A 19,222-nucleotide genomic window follows, 5' to 3' on the forward strand; every position below is an offset into this window, starting at 1 on the left:
TTTCTTCTTTTCTATGACTAAATACACATCACCAACAGTGCACAGTGTTCCTTTTTCTTCATATTTGCCAGCATCCATATTTGCCAGCATTAAGTATCTCTTGTCTTTTTTAAAATTTATTTATTTACTTGAGAGTGAGGGAGCAGGAGCTGGGGGAGGGGAAGAGGGAGAGGGAGAAGCAGACTCCCTGCTGAGCAGGGAACCCAGCACAGGGCTCCATCCCAGGACCCTGGGATCATGAGCTGAGCTGAAGGCAGATGCTTAACCAACTGAGTCACCCAGGCACCCGTATCTCTTGTCTTTTTTATGATAGCCATTCTAACAGGTATGAGATGATATTTCACTGTGCTTTTATTTTGCATTTCCCTAAAGATTATTGATATTGAGTGCCTTTTAAACATTATTTTTATTAATATATAATGTATTACTTGCCCCAGGGGTACAGGTCTATGAATCATTAGGCTTACACATTTCACAGCACTCACCATAGCCCACACCCTCCCCAATATCCATAACCCAAACACCCCATCCCCAGGCAACCCTCAGTTTGTTTTGTGAGATTAAGAGTGATGTTGAGTACCTTTTCATGTATCTGTTAGCCATTTCTATATCTTCTTTGGAGAAATGTCCATTCAGGCTTTTGCTCAGTTTTTAATTGGATTGCTTGCTCTTATTGGGTTGTATGAGTTCTTTATATATTTTGGATAGTAATCCCTTATATGATATATGGGGTTTATGACATATGATTTGCAAAAATTTCTCCCATTCCATAGATTGACTTTTTATTTTGTTGTTGATCTTGTTTTTTTTTCCCCTGTGCAGAAGATTTTTAGTTTGATGTGATTCTACTTGCTTATTTTTTATTTTGTTGCTTGCACTTAAGGTGTCATCTCCAAGAGATCATGGCCGCGATTCATGTCAAGGAGTTTTCTTTTTTTTTTTTTCTAGGAGTTTTATGGTTTAAGTTCTTACAAATTGTATAACGTAGAAGTCTAGTTTTATTCTTTTACATGTGAACATCCAATTTTCCCAACACCATTTATTGAAGAGATAGTCTATTCTCTACTGAGTGTTCTTGGCTTGCTTGTCAAATATTAGTTGACAGTATATACTTGGCTTTATTTCTGGGCTCTCAATTCTTTTCTTTTCTTTTGTTTATTTATTTGACTAGAGATCACAAGTAGGCAGAGAGGCAGCCGAGGGTGGGGGGAGCAGGCTCCCTGCCGAGCAGAGAGCCCTATGCAGGGCTCAATCCCAGGACCCTGAGATCATGACCTGAGCTGAAGGCAGAGGCTTTAACCCACGGAACCACCCAGGCACCCCTCTCTTTTCTAGTGATCTTTGTATCTGTTTTTATGCCAGTACCATGTAGTTTTGATTACTCTAGCTTTGTGATATAGCTTGAAATCAAGAAATATGATGCCTCCCAGATTGTTTTTCTTTCTCAGGATTGCTTTGGTTATTCAGTGTCTTTTATGCTTCTACATAAATTTGAGGATTGTTTTTTTCCATTTCTGTAAAAAAATGATAGGTTGCATTGAATCAATAGATAGCTATGGGTAGTATGAACATTTTAACAATATTAATTTTTTCCATCTATGAAACAGGATACTTTCCAATTATTTGTGTTCTTCAATTTCCTAAATCAGTGTTTTGTGGTTTTCAGTGTAATGACCTTTCACCTCCTTGGTTAAATTTATTCCTAAGTATTTTATTGTTTTCGGTGCTAGTGTATGTGAGATTGCTTCTTTTTTGTTTGTTTCAGATTTTTATTTAAATTACTTTTTAAAAAGATTTTATTTATTTTTTTGACAGAGAGAAACACAGCAAAAGAGAACAGAAGCCAGGGGAGTGGGAACGGGAGAAGCAACCTTCCTGCTGAGCAGGGAGCCCGATGCGGGGCTTGATCCCAGGACATTGGGATCATGACCTGAGCCAAAGGCAGACACTTAACGACTGAGCCACCCAGGTGCTCCTCATTTAAATTCTAATGAGTGTACATAAAGTGTAATATTGGTTTCAGAAGTAGAATTTAGTGATTCTTCACTCACTTGTAACACTGAGTGCTCAACACAAGTGCCCTCCCTAATATCCATCACTGATTTAGTCCAACTCTTGATCACCTACCCTCCATCATCCCACAGTCATTCTCTATAGTTAAGAGTCTCTTATGGTTTGCTTCCCTCTCCCTTTTTCCCCCCTTCCTCTATGTTCATCTGTTTTGTTAGTGAAATCCTATGGTATTTGTCTTTCTCTGACTGACTTCTTTCACTTAAAAAAATACACTGTAGCTCCATCCACATTGTTGCAAATGGCAAGATTTCATTCTTTTTGATGGTTGGATAATAGTATCACCTCTTCTTTTTTTTTAATATTTATGTATTTGAGAGAGTGGAAGGTGGGGCAGAGGGAGAGAATCTTTAAGCAGACTTTCTGCTGAGCAAAGAGTCCCACGTGGGCCTTGATCTCAAGAGCCATGAGATCATGATCTGAGCCAAAACCATGAGTTGGACACTCAACTAACTGAGCCACCTTGGCGCCCCTATTCCACCTCTTCTTTATCCATTTATCAGTTGATAGACACTTGGGCTCTTGTCATAATTTGACTATTGTTAATAATGCTGCTATAAACATTGGGGTGCATGTGCTCCTTTGAACCTAGTAGTGCAGTTGCTGGGTTGTAAGGTGGTTCTATTTTTAACATTTTGAGGAACCTCCATACTGTTTTCTGCAGTGGTTGCACAAGTTTGCTTTTCCATCAACAGTATAAGAAGTTTCCCATTTCTGCACATCTTTGCCAACATCTGTTGTTTCCTGTGTTGTTAATTTTAGCCATTCAGACAGGTGTGAGGTTGTATCTTATCATGGTTTTGATTTGTAATTCCCTGATAATGATGTTGAGTAACGTTTAGTGTGTCTGATTGCCATCTGGATGTCATCTTTGGAAAAATGTCTATTCATGTCTTCTGTCCATTTCTTAACTGGGTCATTTATTTTTTGGGTGTTGAGTTTGATATGTTTACAGACTTTGGATAATAACCCCTTATCAGATATGTAATTTGCAAATATCTTCTCACATTCCATAGGCTGACTTTTAGCTCTGTTGATTGGTTCCTTCACTGTGTGGAAGTTTTTTTTTTTTTTTAAAGATTTTGTATTTATTTATTTGACAGAGAGAGAGATCACAAGTAGGCAGAGAGAGAGGAGGAAGCAGGCTCCCTGCGGAGCAGAGAGCCCGACGCGGGGCTCGATCCCAGGACCCTGAGATCATGACCTGAGCCAAAGGCAGCGGCTTAATCCACTGAGCCACCCAGGCGCCCCTGTGTGGAAGTTTTTATCTTGATGAAGTCTCAATAGTTCATTTATTCTTTTGTTGTAAATGAGATTGTTTTCTTTATGTCTTTTGCAGATAATTCACTGTTGGCAAATAGAAATACTACTGATTTTTGTGTATTAATTTTGTGTCCCACCACTACTGAGTTCACTGATTAGAACTAACAATTTTGGGTAAAGTCTTAAGGATTATCTCATATAAAATCATGTCATCTTCAAATAGAGATAATTTCACTTCTTCTTTTCAATTCTGATCATTTATTTCTTTTTAATATCTAATTTCTTTGGCAAGGACTTCTGGTACTATATTGAGTAGAAGATGTCAAAGTGGGCAACTTTGTCTTATTCCTCATCTTCAAGAAAAAGCTTTTAACCCCTTACCATTGAAAATGATGTTACTGGTGGGCTTGTCATATATGGCCTTTGTTATGTTGAGGTATGTTCCTTCTATAACTAATCTGTTAAGAAGTTTTTATCATGAACAGTTGTTGGAATTTGTCAAAGGCTTTTTCTGCATCTATTGAATGATCATGCATTTTTTTCTTTCATTCTATTAATATGATGTATCACACTTACTGATTTGCATATATTGAACCATCCTTGCATCCCAGGGATAAATCCCACTTGGTGAATTATCCTTCAGTGTGCTGCTGGAATTAGTTTGCAAGTATTTTATTGATATTTTTTGCATCTATATTGATTAAGGATATTGGCCTGTAGTTTTTTTTAATAGTGTCCTTTTCTAGTTTTGATATAAAGGTAATGCTGGCCTCATAAAATGAATTTGGCAGTGTTCTTTCCTCTTCAATTTTTTGGAAAAGTTTGAGAAGGATTGACACGAATTTTTCTATAAATGTTGGTAAGATTCACCAGTGATGCCATATGGTCCTGAAGTTTTGTTCATTGGAAGTTTTTTGTTTGTTTGTTTTTGTTTTTATGGTCACCCAATCTTCTTACAAGTAATTGGTCTGTTCAGAATTTTTTTTATTTCTTCCTGATTCCATCTTAGTAGGTTGTATGTTTCCAAGAATTTTTCCATTTATTCTGGTTTGTGTAGTTTGTTGTATGGTTCATTCTTTTTTCCCCTCTTAATCGAGGGGTTAGCTCCTGCTATTGTGGAACCTGACAAGCCCCAAATCTGCAGGATAGGCTGATAGGTTGGAGACCTAGGGATGAGGTGTAATTCAATTTTGAAGGTGGTTTGCTGGCAGAATTCTCTCTTCCTTCAGGGAGGTCAGTCTTTTCTCTATTCAGGTCATCAACTGATTGGATGTGACCCAACCACATAATGAAGAGTAATCCGCTATGCTCTAAATCTATTGATTTAAATATTAATCTAATCCCAAACAATCCATACAGAAATATCCATAATAATGTTTGACCAAGTATCTGGGTACCACAGTCTACATAAGTTGACACATAAAATTAACCATCACAACTGGGATCCTGTTACAACTGCAAAATTTCAGACCCTGCCACAGACAACTGTCCTCCTTAACACCCAGAAATCATGCCATCCTACCATTACATTACTACCTTTCTTTGATGCAGGTTAGGGTGCTAAGAACAACCAGACACCATTTCTCTCTGCTTTATTTTATTTCAACAGGGGTGTGAGACAATGCTCAACTTTGTATGATCTAGGGCCAAGGCTTCCGCCCTTGGTTATGCTCTTTGAAGGGGTGATGCGTTCACATCCAATGGCTGATTTTCTCCAGCACAATGGTTACAGGGTGGTAGAATGATAAGGAGCAGTGCTTGAAGAGAAATTCTCTGGTCATTAAAGAAATGGTACCATTAAAGACTTATGATCAGGCAAATAGGGTAAATAGAATCCATATATAGAAAGATAAGCAGAATAAACACATGGAAAAAATATTCATCATCATTAGCTATCAGGGAAACTCAAATCAAAAACCACATCGAGATTTCACCTTACACCAGTTAGAATGGTCAAAATTAACAACACAGGAAACAACAGGTGTTGGAGAGGATGTAGAGAAAGGAGAACCTGCTTACACTGTTGATGGGAATGCAAGTTGGTGCAGCCACTTTGGAGAACAGTGTGGAGATTCCTCAAAAAATTAAAAATAGAGCAACACTATGACCCTGCAATTGCACTACTGGGTATTTACCCCAAAGATACAGATGTAGTGAAAATAAGGACCATCTGTACCCCAATGTTCATAGAGCAATGGCCAGAGTTGCCAAACTGTGGAAAGAGCAAAGATGCCCTTCAGCAGACAAATGGATAAAGAAGATATGGTCCATATATACAATGGAATATTATGCCTCCATCAGAAAGGATGAATATCCAACTTTTGTATCAGCATGGATGGGACTGGAGAATATTATGCTGAGAGAAATAAGTCAAGCAAAGAAAGTCAATTATCATATGGTTTTACTTACTTGTGGAGCATAAGGAATAACATGGAGGACATTAGGAGAAGGAACGGAAAAGTAAATTGGGGTAAGTCGGAGGGGGAGATGAATCATGAGAGACTGTGGACTCTGAGAAACAAACTGAGGGTTTTGGAGGGGAGGGGGTGAGAGGATGGGTGAGCCTGGTGGGGGGTATTAAGGAGGACACGTATTCCATGGAGCACTAGGTGTGGTGCATAAACAACGAATCTTGGAACACTGAAAAAAAATAAATTAATATGTCAAAAAAAGAAAGATAAGCAGCAGTTATAAACTAGAGCTAGGGGTAGAGTATCTGAGAAGGAATATTAGGGACAAGGGTATCAGTTCAGAGAAAGCTCTGGGACAAAGTGTTGGGAGCAGAGTGACACACTAGAGTCAGAGGGATTTTTAGTAAAGGCACAGAATTTAGTTGGAGATAGAGTCATCATCAAGGTCACTCCTCTCCTCCTAGAGTTCCTGCAGCTGTTTCTGGGGTTCCTTCCCCACAGTGGTTCCTGGCCTGAGGGTATGTGGGAAGGGGTCCACCATCCATCCCCAGTAGTAGCCTTTGTGAGAAGGGCATCTCATTGGAGGTGTCCATAAACTTGATGCCTTTGTACCATGGGACCAATGGAATTGGGAGAATTGGCTGAATAATGAGTGACTGGAAGACCATGGCATCTGAGCTAGCTAGAGAAGGAGGCAAAGGATGTGGAAACCTAATCATGTAGAGAAAAGCAGTAAAGGTGCCATGTAATGGGTTCTGTAGTCCTTGCCCATGAGGGAACTCAGACAGCTCAGAGAGCTTAATTTGAGCCAGACACAGCAATTGCTTGTTAACATGTGAGACTGCCTCTATTCCTCACAATGCAGGCTCTGTTCTCTGGGTAAGGAGGTGGAGATATTTCTTTGACCCCTGAGGTACTGCATGGAATAGCATGGAATTATTCCTTATGTAATGCAATTATTCCCTTAGTTCATATATCTAATTAAATTCACACACCTCTATATTCCTTCTGTAAATGTACATACAGAGTTGAAAAGTGGCAAGTGGTAGGAAATGACTTACGTGAGACCTGCCAATAGGGCATAATTTGTACACTGCTGATACCTCACCTATGCCATCATTTATAGAATGGTAATGTGAAACTTGGTACTGCTATTACTTTAATTTCAAGAATTATGACTGCTTGTGGTCTAAAGTCCAACTGTTACAGAAGTGTGGAAAATAAAATGCATGAGTGACTTTTCAACTCCTACCTGTGATACTGAACTGCCAATTGCTGATCATTGAGAAATTACCCACAGAGCCAACCATAATGTCAGGTTCCATGCTACTGTTGTTTGTCTGGATGTGAAACTAAATGTCTGATCCCCCTCAAGCACACAGACACGGAGCACCCTTGTCACCGCTCTAACAAATGCACTGGGCAAACAGGCTGACTCTCCCTCACTCTCAGGAGCTAAAGTAAGAACTCTCCCACAGTGCACTTTCAGACAAGGGGAGGGGGCAGTATAGTGGAGAGATGAGAAGACAAATGCAAGCATGGTGAGAGGTGTGAAAAGGCCCATTTCCCATTCACCGGTGTGCAAGTCATAAAGTTGTTGATGGTATGCCTTTGAATGCATCCAAGTGATTAGGAATAAGAAGTAAATACGTGTGAGTCCTCATCTTCCTTCCTTCCACTGCCCTCCCTAGCAGGTAGGCAGCCCTTGCAAAGCCCCTATTGTTCCAGGCCACATGCCGGCTTCTGCAGGCCTCCAGGTAGAGCATCTGAGTCACACTGTTTCCAAAGGCCAATCCCTGCAAGTAGTGTGTGTACCTTCTCACCAGAATTTACTGACATACTACCTGTGGAGTCAAGCCTGTGTACCTGCTGGGGACTGCCACGGTGAACAATGTCGGGAAGAGGACAGGGCCTTTCAGTCCTGGGCTCACTGGCTCACGGTTGGGGCAGGAGAAGAGCGATCCAGGACACACAACATACAACGTGCAACATAACTCTTTATTATGAAAATAAACAGCGATCATGTGTCAGGAAAGTACATGGAACAACTGATCCTTCAGGTGCTTATGTTACCTGGCCTGCAAGGTAATTTTGATTTCTTGGTTAGCCAGGCCTCCATCCCCAGTCACGGGTATAGCCTTAGGCTGGAGAGAAGAGAAACAGTGATGACGTGGACATCTAAGGCTTCTTTTAGGTGGTTTGCTTGAAAGCCTCCTCTGGGATCTTGCCCTCATTCTGGAGGGAAGGAGTTGGGACATCAGAAGAGCCAGATCCGGAGTTTCATTCCCAGGCCACCCAGCCTCCATTTTCTTGGCCTTCCTGAAGGCCCAGAAATGCCCATCGGTAGCCCGCTTCATGATTCCCAGACCTCACCTTGAGCATAGTGAAGACCTGACCAGCTCTGGTATAGTTCCACTCGTTGTCCTGAAGGCACCTGGAGTGGAAGAACAGGTGATCTCCGTTAGTATTGCAGTACAGACATGCTGACCGTGGGAGGCTAAATCTGTGCCAGCTCTTTGCTGGGATGCATGTACCGGAATGAACACTATGTGCAATGATGAAGAAAGACTTAGTGAAAATGTCTATCACTGGCGTTCATGCCCCCTAGAATTCAAAACAGAAAAACAGACCTTTCTGAAAGAACAAAGGAACTTAATATGTACTGATAAAAAAAGATGTTCAAGAAAATAAATGGGAAATTTAAAAGTACAAGTTTCCAGTCATTTTTATTGAGGTATAATGCGCATACCATTTTATTATTTTTGTATGCACATACCATTTTAAAGCGTACAATTCAGTGTTTTCTTAGTATAGCCACAAGGCTGCACAACCATCACCGTGATCTAATTCCCAAATAATTTTATCGCCTAAAAAAAAAAAAATGAAACAAACAAACAAACAAAAAAAAACCCCGAAACAAAAAGCCTCCTCCTTAAACGTTAGAGATGACTCCCTATTCCTTCCCTTTCCCCAGACCCTGGAAACCACTAATCTGTTTTTGGTCCCTGGGGATTTGCCTGTGCTGGACACTTCATATAAATGGAATCATATAATACGTGACCTTTTGAGGTTGGCTTCTTTCACTTAGCGTGTTTCCAAGGTTCATCCATGGCAGGGCATATATCAGTACCGTATTCTTTTTTAATGACTGAATAATATTCTACCATGTGAACATACCAGATTTGTTTATCCATTCATCAGCTAAAGGACATTTGGGTTGTTTCCACTTTTTGGCTATTATGAATAATGCTGCTATGAACCTTCCTGTACAAGTTTTAGAGTGAACAGATGTTTTCATTAGATACTTGGGCATGGAATTACTGGTTCATAGGGTAACTCCATATTTAACATTTTTAGGAACTGCCAAAATGTTTTTCCCAACCACTGCTCCATTTTATATTCTCATCAATAATACATAAGAACTCCAATTGCTTCACATCTGCACCAGCACTTGTTATCATTCGTTTTATTGATTAAAGCCATCCCAGTGGGTGTGAAGTAGTGATTCATTGTGGTTTTAATCTGCACTTCCTTAATGACTAATGGTGCTGAGAAGTTTTTCACGTGCTCGTTGGCCTGTTGTATATCTTCTTTGGAGAAATGTCTATTCAGACCCCTTTCCCACTTTTTAAAATTGGGTTGTTTGTCCTTTTGCTGTTGAGCTGCAAGGGTTCTTCACATATTCTTGTCAGACATGTGATTTGCAAATATTTTCTCCCGTTCCTTTGGCAGGATTTTTACTCTTTTGATAGTGTCCATTGGTGCACAACAGCTTAACAGCTTTTAATTTTGGTAAAGCCCAATTTATCTGTTTTTTAAAATTTTTGGTTGCTTTTGCTCTTGGTATCATATATAAGAAACATTTGCCTAATTAATGAAGACTGACACCTATGTTTTCTTCTTAGATTTTTATAGTTTTAGCTCTTAAACTTTAGATCTTTGACCCATTTAAAGTCTATGTGTGTACATGATGTGAATCTGGGGTCAAAATTCATTGTCTTGCATGTGGCTATCCAGTTGTCCCAGCACCATTTGTTGAAAAGACTATTTTTTTTACAACAGATTTTTTTCAGCACTCTCACTGACAATCAGTTGACCGTAAAAGTGAGGGTTTATTTGTGGACTCTCAATTCTACTCCTTGATTCATGCACTGCCCATATGCCAGCACCACATAGTCCTGATTACTGTACCTTTTTAGCAAGTTTTGAAATTAGGAAGTGTGGGTCCTCTAACTTTGTTCTTTTCTCTCGAGATTGCTTTGGTGCACTTACGTATGAAGTTTAGGATAACCCTGTCAATATTTGCAGAGAAGGATTTTGACAGGGATTGCATTGAATCTGTAGATTGCTCTAGGTATTACTACCATCTTAACAATATTAAGCCATTTAGCAATATTCTAACCCATAGAAATGGGGTGTCTTCCTATTTATTTAATTTTTTTCAACAACGTTTTATGGATTTCAGAGTATAAGATTTGTGCTTTTGTTACATTTGTTTCCAAATATTTTACTACTTTGATGCTATTGTAAATGGCATCACTTGTTTTCTTAATTTCATTTTTGGACTGCTCATTGCAAGCACATAGAAATGCAAATGAGTTTTGTATAGTGGCCTTTTATCCCTAACCTCGCTGCCTTTATTAGCTCTATTAGCTTTTTGGTGGACTCTTTCAGATTTTCTATATATAAGACAATGTCATTGAGCATTATACTATTTTTTAAATCCTTCACATATATAATAGTATGATACCTTCTCCATGGGCCCACTTTCTTTCTTCTTTCTTTCTTTTTCTTTTTTGGAAGCAAACTATCCAAAATGTTACTTTTCCAAATTTCCTGCAAGTGTCTTTGATTCACACTCCCCCACCCAAGCCACTGTCCCAACTCATCCTTCTTCCCATGCACAACCACCACTCACTTCTGAGACCACTCGAGTTTCATCCCAGACTGAGTGGAGAAAGCATACACCATTTCCTGCTGCTCCTGGGAGAGGGTGGGCATGGAGCTGGTGGTCAGTGTAGGCTCTTGGTTGGAGAACGCATTCCGAGTCTCACTGGGGGTGGCATCTCTCACAAATAGCTCATCATTCACGATGCACAGACTGAAGGGAAAATGGGCCCTCAGACAAGTGGGCGAATCATCCCCAACAATGATCCTGCTCCCACTGCCCCTCACCAACCAGATTCCTTCCATACCCCTTCTGTGCCTTCCCCCCACCCCAGAGTCCTTGTTCCCCTGGTGCTTCCACCCCTCCACAGAGCCCGCCTTTGCAGGGACTATCTACCAAACTCACTAGATGTGTACTTAACCTGCAACCCAGGGTTGATTTTATACCCACATTTATCCCTTACAATAGCCCAAGGGAATGGGCAGGCTAATCCCCATTTTCCAAGGAAGACAATGCATCACAGAGAGGTCATGTGACTCAACCAAGATCACACACACCCAGTGAGTGCTTGGGTCAAGAAGAGAACCCAGTGCTCTAACTCCAGAGCCCATACTCTTAACCACCAGGCCAGACTGCTCCTTGGATCTACCTGTTGGCTTTCCACAATAGTGAGAAAACCAAGATGTCTTCACCACCACACCCCCACACCCTTGAGCCCAGGCTGGGATGAGCATTCCCACCTACAACGTAGCACTCACCTGGAATTGCCAGCAGGGATGGCGATGAAAGTCCGGGTGAAAGCGCGAACAGAACCCTGAGACTTTCCCTCCACTTCAACAACAAACAACAATACCCTCTTAGAGTCACACATACGTCACATGCCCACACGGTGTTCCTCAGTCAGAGTCTGACTCGATACTCATGCTGAAGGGGACAATTGTTCACTGGGAGTCAGGGTGTCTGGAATGGGGATGGCAACAGTAGGGACAGTCTACTCCCAGTGACAGGGCCTCTACTAGGTGGCAGGTGCTGTAACAACCACTCCACAAGTTCATTTGATTCCTTTTTCACAGTTATCTGAGAGGTGGTTATTATTAGCCCCATTTTGCAAACGAAGAAACTTAGAGGTTAGGTAACGACCCCAAGTAGCTCTCAGAATAAGGATCTGGGATGACATGAAACTCCACAGACTGTGTCCCTAATGCCCAAGCTGTGTGGGGCAGACGGGCATAGAGCCAGTATGGACCAGGACGGTTTGGGGACAGAGTGGAGGCAGGAGAACACAGCAGGAGTAGGAAGAGAAGGAGAGGGATCAGGGAAGCTGGGACAGTTCTGAGAGGGAGCCCAGCCAGCGGGGAGGGAGCAGTGGGGCATTTGGGGTGGGGCTCTGTGCACACTCACCCTCCTTGAACACCCCGTTAACAGAGAAGCAGAGCATCTTCTCCTGAAAGGGAAGAGCCCAGGTGCTAAGTCACCTATACTTCCTACCCACCCATGGCTTTCTGGGGCTGCCCTGGGGAGGGAGAAGGTGCTTACCGTCTGGAACCACATGTCCACCAAGAAGGAGCTGAGATCGTGCTGTGTTTTGGGCAGCACACAGAGGGAGCCCACGATGTCACATTTTGTATGTTTCAGTGGCTGAACACACAGGGCTAAGGGGGGAGGAGAAGTGCAAAGATTGGGGGTCGCCACACACTGGGACTTATAATTACCCCTGAACATCCCCTTTCCATGCCCAGTCTTTCCCATCACACACGCACAGGGCTCCTTGGGCTTCTTCATATTCCTGCTTTCCTTGAAGTACTCGCACAAGCTGCTTCTAGCAGAGAAAGAACAGAAGGTGGTGGTCTGGCCAGTGTGGGTGATTCTAGGAGCTGCCCTGTGTCTGCTGGGGAGCCACAGGGCCCAGGAACAGAGTCTGAGCTTTGCTACTCACCGGGCTGAGTCCTCAGGGTTGAAGGGAATGGCCAGGGAGAAGCAGGCCTCATCATGGTAGGCATTGAGGAGACCCCGACGGTCTCCAGAATCGTAGATCAAATAGTACCTGTGGGAGAGTAACGAGGACAGTCTGTCTCTGTGGTCTGGACCCCAAATGAGATTTCCAGACCCAGTCAGCAGTTCTGAGCTTGGGTGGCCTCACCCATCCTAGTCATTCCCTTCTCCAGATTCCCAGGAGTACTTACTGCTGCAGGAATTGCAGGACTAGACTCTTCAGTGCATCAGATCCTTTGTAGCTTTCCTGGAATCAAAAGACATTTGAGACTATGTGGCTGATAAAACCTCCCTTGTAATAGCCCAAATGTTGTTTGATCAATTTTCCCTCACCGTGCAGGGCTTTAACAAGCAGGGTGTGTCAGTGTCAGTGATAACTGGTGGTGATAACTCCTGGCCATCCTGGAGAAGGGAAGAAGAAGTCAGCAGTAGAGACCAGGGAGGTGGCCCTGGATGATCAGGGGAAAAGGTGAGCCCAAGAGAGGGTGAGGGTCAGAGGTTAGGTATGAAAGCGCACTGGAAATTACATGGACAAGATTGCAGTGTGTGTCTTCAACGTGACGTCTGGAAAGTATTTATTATTACATGCAACTTTTTTCTGGTGTGTGTGTGTGTGTGTGTGTGTGTGTGTGTGTGTGTGAGTGCACGCACACATTTTTCCAGAGAGCATATGCATGTCATTTTCAGGAGTCCTGGTACCCTAAAATGGAAAAGGGTCTGACACAAACATTATAATCTAGAGAACACCCAAAGAGCTTGAGAGCAGGTGTGGTGGTGATCAATGTTAGTAAGAGACAATGATGAGTGTAGTCACTTACCAGGCGTAACAACTTAGGAAAATAATCCTTGATGGCACTGTCCAAAATTCAAAATAGAAAGAAGTGACTGATAGGTCAGGGTTGCCAAGCCTCCCTCCTACCCTTTCTCTCCCTTGCCCCACCCCTCCTTTCCACTGGGTAGCTTCCAACTAGACTGCCCTGACTCCCTTCTTCAGTGCCACAAGAAGCAACATGTGGAGCCCAGGCTCCAGGGCTGCCTTCCCCTCCCTGCTTCCCTTCCTTCCTCCAAATCCCCACTGAAGACTCTAGAGAGAAGAGGGAATGGAGGGGGAGCCTAGTGCTCTGCTGCATCACTAGGGGTCTAGCATTCTGCAGGACCATGATACCTGCCCCCCACCAAGGGATGGTCCAGAATATTGGGGCAGGGAGGTGAGTGAGGCAAGGCCCAGGAGACAGGGAGGGAGAGGGAGGGGGATGAAGACAGAAGAGGGAGTAAAAGTAGGAAGGGATAGGTGGGAGAGACATGGGGGAACCAGAGACAAAGGAGGAAGAGAATGCAAAACAAAGGGAAGGGAAAGAGGCTCTACCACAGTGGTGGGAATCAGGAGGAAGAGAGAAGAAGGGGAGAATGGCTCCCTGGCTGCAGTCCTTTCCTACATCTGCCTTGGCTGGCCCTGGCACCCAAGGTAGGAATGGAAAACCTGCAGGTATTGGTTGGGCTGGGGGCCCATTGCATGCTGGCTGAAACTTTGTCACCTGTGTGAGCTCAGTCTGAGCCAGGCATGGGAAATGAGGCAGCCACGGGGACAGGAGACCTTCCCTGGAGGTTGTAGAGGGTCAAGCCCCAGATCAGCATGGAGCTGAGGGTCTGTGGCCCCCTCTTCTGATCACCACCTTCCCTCCTGATGGCCCCTGTGCACCTGTGCCTGTCTCTTTTGGTTCCTGGCCTGAGGAAATGTACCTATGCTGGGCTACCCAGGGCTTTTCTGAAGGGCCAATTGTGATGATGTGATGTGTGTAGGGAAGGGAGGAGCCAAGTGCTTCTGAGAAGAGGTCCCCTCTCAGAACAAGGGAGGGAAGTCCCATCTTAGCAGGGAGTAGGAAAGCCTGTCTCAGCATGAGGCCCCAGGCTGGAGGACCTTTCTCAGTCCAAGGGCACCAGCATCTGGCTCAAGGCTGGTCACTCCTGGTCTTGGGGAAGAGGAGGAGCCCTGCTTCCTGGAGCACACTCTTGAAGGGCATGCTAAAGAACACTGAATGCAGAGAGGTGGAAAGAGACCCCAGACCAGAAGAACAGGCGAGCAGGTCAGAGGAAGGAAACTCCTTACAGGTGAGGGACACGGAGAGAGGAGAAGGTGGGGCCTACAGTCATTCCTGAGGACCAGGGCTTCAGCTTCCTGCATACATGCATTCTCAGGGACAGTTCAGGCTCCCAGGCCCAAAGGTCCCCAGGAAGGGTGACAGGGATTCACACTGACCTTATGTAGGTGGGCTGGTCTGGAAAGGTGTCACACAAGGGGTTCCCTTCTAACCAAAGCTCTTCAAGCTCTAGCCCTTTCATCTTGTTTAACTCCCACACCACGTTCAGCTGAGAAGTACAGGGAAGAAACAGGAAAGGAGTCCCAGGGAAAGGGACACACATGGGCCTCGGCACCCCCAGCCCCCTCCTTTCCACAGAGGCACCTTCTCCTGCCTCCTGCCACCACTCTGATGAGCACTACCACCCATTGTCAACCCCAAATTTTATCAGGCTCCCTCTTCTCACCTCATTTTTGGAGAGGTTCAGGATCTTGACTGTGGGGACCATCTCTATGATGTCAGACAGGCCATCCAGCCCATACAGTTTGTTGTTGCTCAAGTTCAAGGACAACAGCTGTTGGTGAAGAAGAGTTAGAGTGACAGTTACGATCTAGGGCCTCAGAGACAACACTGTCCTCCACCCCATGTGTCCCACCCCCTACCATTAATAACAGCACTGGGACTAAGGTCTTACCTCGGGGTAATTTTCTTCTATGATCTGCAGGGTGGCAGCCATGCAGTTTCTTCGGTTCAGGATTATATCTATATCATGGCCCACCAAGTCTTCAGGAAGCCGAGAGGAGGCAATCAGAAGGCTGAGAGAGGTCCAGGACCAGCCCAAACCCTCCCCACATTGCCATCCCTCAGTCTCCCTCCCAGGAAGATCCCCGTGCCCTCACCTACCCTAGAATTACTGCTGTCAAGTGTACCTGGGTCAAAGCGGAGACTCTGGAGGTCAAGAGCTTGCTGGGAGATGTCATAGCGTTTGTTCATGGTCATCTGCAGAGAGAGACACAGAGAGCAACTGGGAGGCTCTGGTGGGGATAGGGAAATCAGGGGCTGGAGGAAGAAGAGGTGGGTCTGGGTGTGGGCACACAATGGGCCTTGAGTCTGCATTACCTTTAGCAGCTCCATTTCTTCTGGCTCTAACTTATACCTCACAGAGTAGGGTACAGAGGAGGGATTGACAAAGATAGATATCTGCAGGAAGGAGAGGTGGGGTAAACACCAAGAACTTTCTTTCCAGAGAAGATGACCAGCCCCTGCCCTGTCTTCCTTCCCCAGGACTAGGGAGAGGTAATGCCCTCAACACATACCTTTCGGTTCTCCTCATCATAAATCTTGTAGCTGACACCCTTCAGTGCAGAGGCAGTGCCAACACCCTGGACAAAGAACCGAGCCTGGTTTTTCAAGTAGTGAAACTGTAGGAGGGGGAAGCAACAATAATTTTGGAGGACAGAGTCTTCTGGCTCAGTTGGCTTCCCCCACCCAGACTTCCCTTTGCCCACTCATCTGGCTTCACCATCCTCTCTTACATCCACTGGAGTGAAGGGGACACTGCAATGGCTCTGGATTGAATTCATTAGCCACGTCTTGTCATACTTTCGCCCATAGGGAATCTAAAGGTGAGAAGAAGGGATGGGAGTGAGGAGAGACAACATAGAATTAAAGCTGGAAACAGACCCAACAGCGTTCTTATCTGACCTTCTATTGAGCTGCATAGGACTTTGAAAGAAGGGACCACTGGCATTATTTCTTATTTTCGTGCCAAATATGGATTTCTTAGACCCTCTGATGGAGAAGAGAAATCTCCATTGGAAAGCTCTCCTCCAAATAATTGATGTAAGGTTGTTTAATGTGCTCTTCCTTTTTTATAAGGTTCCAGGATAGTCTACCTAATGTAGACCTTGCCAGGACACTCACGGTGATCTTGAACCAGCTCCCTGGGTTTCTTTCTTGTGTGTTCTCCCCCATTTCTCTCCTCGGAGTTTTTCTATCTCTCCACAGAGTAATATGGACATGGCCTTCATTTTGCCCTTTCACTCTCCTCTTGTCACGCTGGGTGCTATAGGGAGTGCTGTGGAGGGGAAGTGGAAAGACAGAGGTAGGGCCATAAATGCTAAGAAAGTCTTCTTCTATACACCCTCACCTCTCTGTCACCAGGACTACAATTAGGATTGCTTAACCATTATTCTACTTCTGGCCTTCTTCAGTCTTCCAGTGAGAGAAGAAAAAGAAGACCAGGGAGAGTGAAAGAGTCGCATAGTCCCAGGGGCTGCTACATGCAAGCCAGTCTGCCCTACCACTTACTGTCTTATTTGGGGGTCCTCTCGGGCATCTCTCATCAGCACGCTTCCATCATCCTCCTGGAGGTGTGAAGGCTGAGGCTCATATCCACCATGTTCATAACGAGGGTTCCTCCTGCCAAAATTACCTCGGAGAGAACTCCAAACTTTCTTTCTTCCTTGAGGTGAGCTATCACCATCATTGTATTCTCAAAAGGGGAACAAAAATACAAGTTTGAAGACACATCAGTGGTCCACTTACCATGTACCCATCTTAGGCTAACACCATGGTAGTGCAAGCAAAGTGTTAACCTGCCCTAAGGGTCCAATCCCCCAAGCCCCAGAAAGGAAACTCCTCTGCTTGTCCAGATAGGAGAGCCTTATTTGACAGATGGCACTATCGGGGAGGATCTTGGGGGAGGAGGAGGAGGAGGAGGAAACTGTATTGAACCTTTTAAAGAGTGAAGCAGGATTTATAAAAAACAGAGATGTGTGCATCCATGGGTTAGACTGGAAACCAGCCATACACTAGGAAGACATCTGAATTGTACCGTCTCTCAAGCCTATCTAAAAACCACACCGATACCAGGGTGGCAATCTCTCTCATGCTTCCCAAATTCAGTCAGCCACCAAACTTATCCCACTAACACTCAGAAAGCTGTACTTCCTTTGCTGGTGTACTTCAACTTTTAATGTCAGGTGGGACTGATGTAACAGCCTCCTAAGCTGTCCCCCTCCCTCCAGCCTTGTTGTCAGCAATACTCAGTTTGAAATATCCAGAGTGAGTTTTCTTTTTGCCCAGCCTGAAACGCCTTTCAGCTGAGGGGACAACTCTTCCTAACCTCAGCTCCTCTATAACAAGGATCTGAATGACAAACTGGAATAATACGTCAACCACCATTTCCAAGTGTGTAGGGATTCTCCCTTCCTCGTTCTATTATTGATTTCTAACATGGGTCCATTATGGTCGGAGAGCGTGTTCTGTATGATTTCAATTCTTTTAAAATTTGTTGAAATTTGTTTGATGGTCCAGGAGGTGATCTAGCTTGATGAATATTAAAGGAAAAACTCATACATTGAAAGGAGGGAATAATGGCTCGTGGTCAGCATATGGCGTATGGGGGCGTCAGAGTCATCTTTGAGCACTGGCATTACTTCAGAAATAACGTTGTCAAGGGGAAAGTGTTAAAAGTGAGCCAACTAACAGCTACAGCAGTCCTCAGACTGACCAGGTAAGTTGGGTGCCTAAACAGGGCCAGAGGCCTCCCTCATCAAGGTGAATCAGACAGGAGCAATCTCAAGCGTAGCCTTGTTTTGGGAGTCTCACAGGAGAGTGGGCATGTGATTAAAAAGCCAGAGAGACCACGCACACACACGTGCGTGTGCATGTATGTCCACTTACTGAAGGGTTGCATCTCAGCACGATCCCGGTCTCACCGTCGTTCTGACAAAATCAAAGGCAGGAGCATCGGAAGTCAGCTGGTGCCTCTTCCCCAGGCTGCCTGGGATCCCCCTCCGTCTCTACCACAGTATTAACTGATCCTCCCGCGAAGAAACGGTCGTGAGTATCCTTTATGACATCATGTGTGTTCTCATGGTACTTACTTCCTGTGTCGGTTTGGAATTCTGCCTACATCACTGCTATGCCGTTGAGTACATGGCAGTGGCATCCCTGCTATGGTAGGGAAAGAACAGGGTGAGAAGTAAACCAACACTTGCCCAGCAGTAGCCAACATTTGCTCAGTGTTGGGCAGACTCACTAGAGTTTTTTGACCTCCTCACAGAAGTCCAAAAATGATTGTATCCACAGTCCCTTTTCAGATCATGACTATTGGGCTCACAGGGGTTAGGTACATTTCCCAGGATTCCTCAGCCAAGACAGTGGTGGAACAGAAATTGTGTCCTCACCTATTGGTCTGCCTCCACATCCTAAGTGTTCCTCCAGCTAGTGTGCTGGTTCTCCTTTAATGGTGGACTTTCAGGTCTCGAGGACAGACTTCTGTGAGCAGACAAGGGATGATATTTTGTGAGCAGGTGTTAGCCACTCTTGCTTGGGTGGGTCCAGGTACCTTGGACCAAGTGGAGATATCGGTCTTGAACTAGCGGAAGAGATCTGTTTGGATCATAGCATTTTCCGACTAGGAGTCACTCTGAGGTGGCAGTGTCTGGCATATACTGGGGCCTAATTGGTATTCATTAAGTGAATGTTGTAGATTTGGGATCAACAAAGCCACT

The 19,222-nt window shown here is 44.4% G+C and overlaps 1 protein-coding gene across 1 annotated transcript; it reads right to left on the reverse strand.

The window, feature by feature from the left end:
* Positions 1-7,918: 7,918 nt before the first annotated feature.
* Positions 7,919-18,402, reverse strand: LOC123935273 (nuclear RNA export factor 2-like). The gene is made up of 21 exons (XM_045995949.1): positions 18,390-18,402; positions 17,013-17,196; positions 16,626-16,779; positions 16,238-16,321; positions 16,019-16,123; positions 15,822-15,902; positions 15,632-15,701; positions 15,397-15,485; positions 15,169-15,276; positions 14,882-14,991; positions 13,443-13,479; positions 12,958-13,026; positions 12,816-12,871; positions 12,569-12,676; positions 12,393-12,451; positions 12,169-12,284; positions 12,034-12,076; positions 11,391-11,463; positions 10,663-10,845; positions 8,118-8,178; positions 7,919-7,979 (listed from the first exon to the last, which is right to left on the reverse strand). The coding sequence occupies exons 1-21, from the start codon at positions 18,400-18,402 to the stop codon at positions 7,935-7,937; spliced, it is 1,848 nt and encodes a 615-aa protein (XP_045851905.1). The 3' UTR covers positions 7,919-7,934.
* Positions 18,403-19,222: the final 820 nt, after the last annotated feature.

This window comes from Meles meles, chromosome X (genome assembly GCF_922984935.1).
Source record: "Meles meles chromosome X, mMelMel3.1 paternal haplotype, whole genome shotgun sequence".
Taxonomy (NCBI): Eukaryota; Metazoa; Chordata; class Mammalia; order Carnivora; family Mustelidae; genus Meles; species Meles meles.

Excerpts from the sequence above, each read along its gene's own strand:
- LOC123935273 (XM_045995949.1), bottom strand. Across the intron at positions 12,285-12,392 it reads GAAGAAGCCCAAGGAGCCCT|CCCTGTGTGTTCAGCCACTG; the intron begins GTGCGTGTGTGA and ends CTCCCCCCTTAG. Across the intron at positions 10,846-11,390 it reads ATCCCTGCTGGCAATTCCAG|TCTGTGCATCGTGAATGATG; the intron begins GTGAGTGCTACG and ends TTTTCCCTTCAG.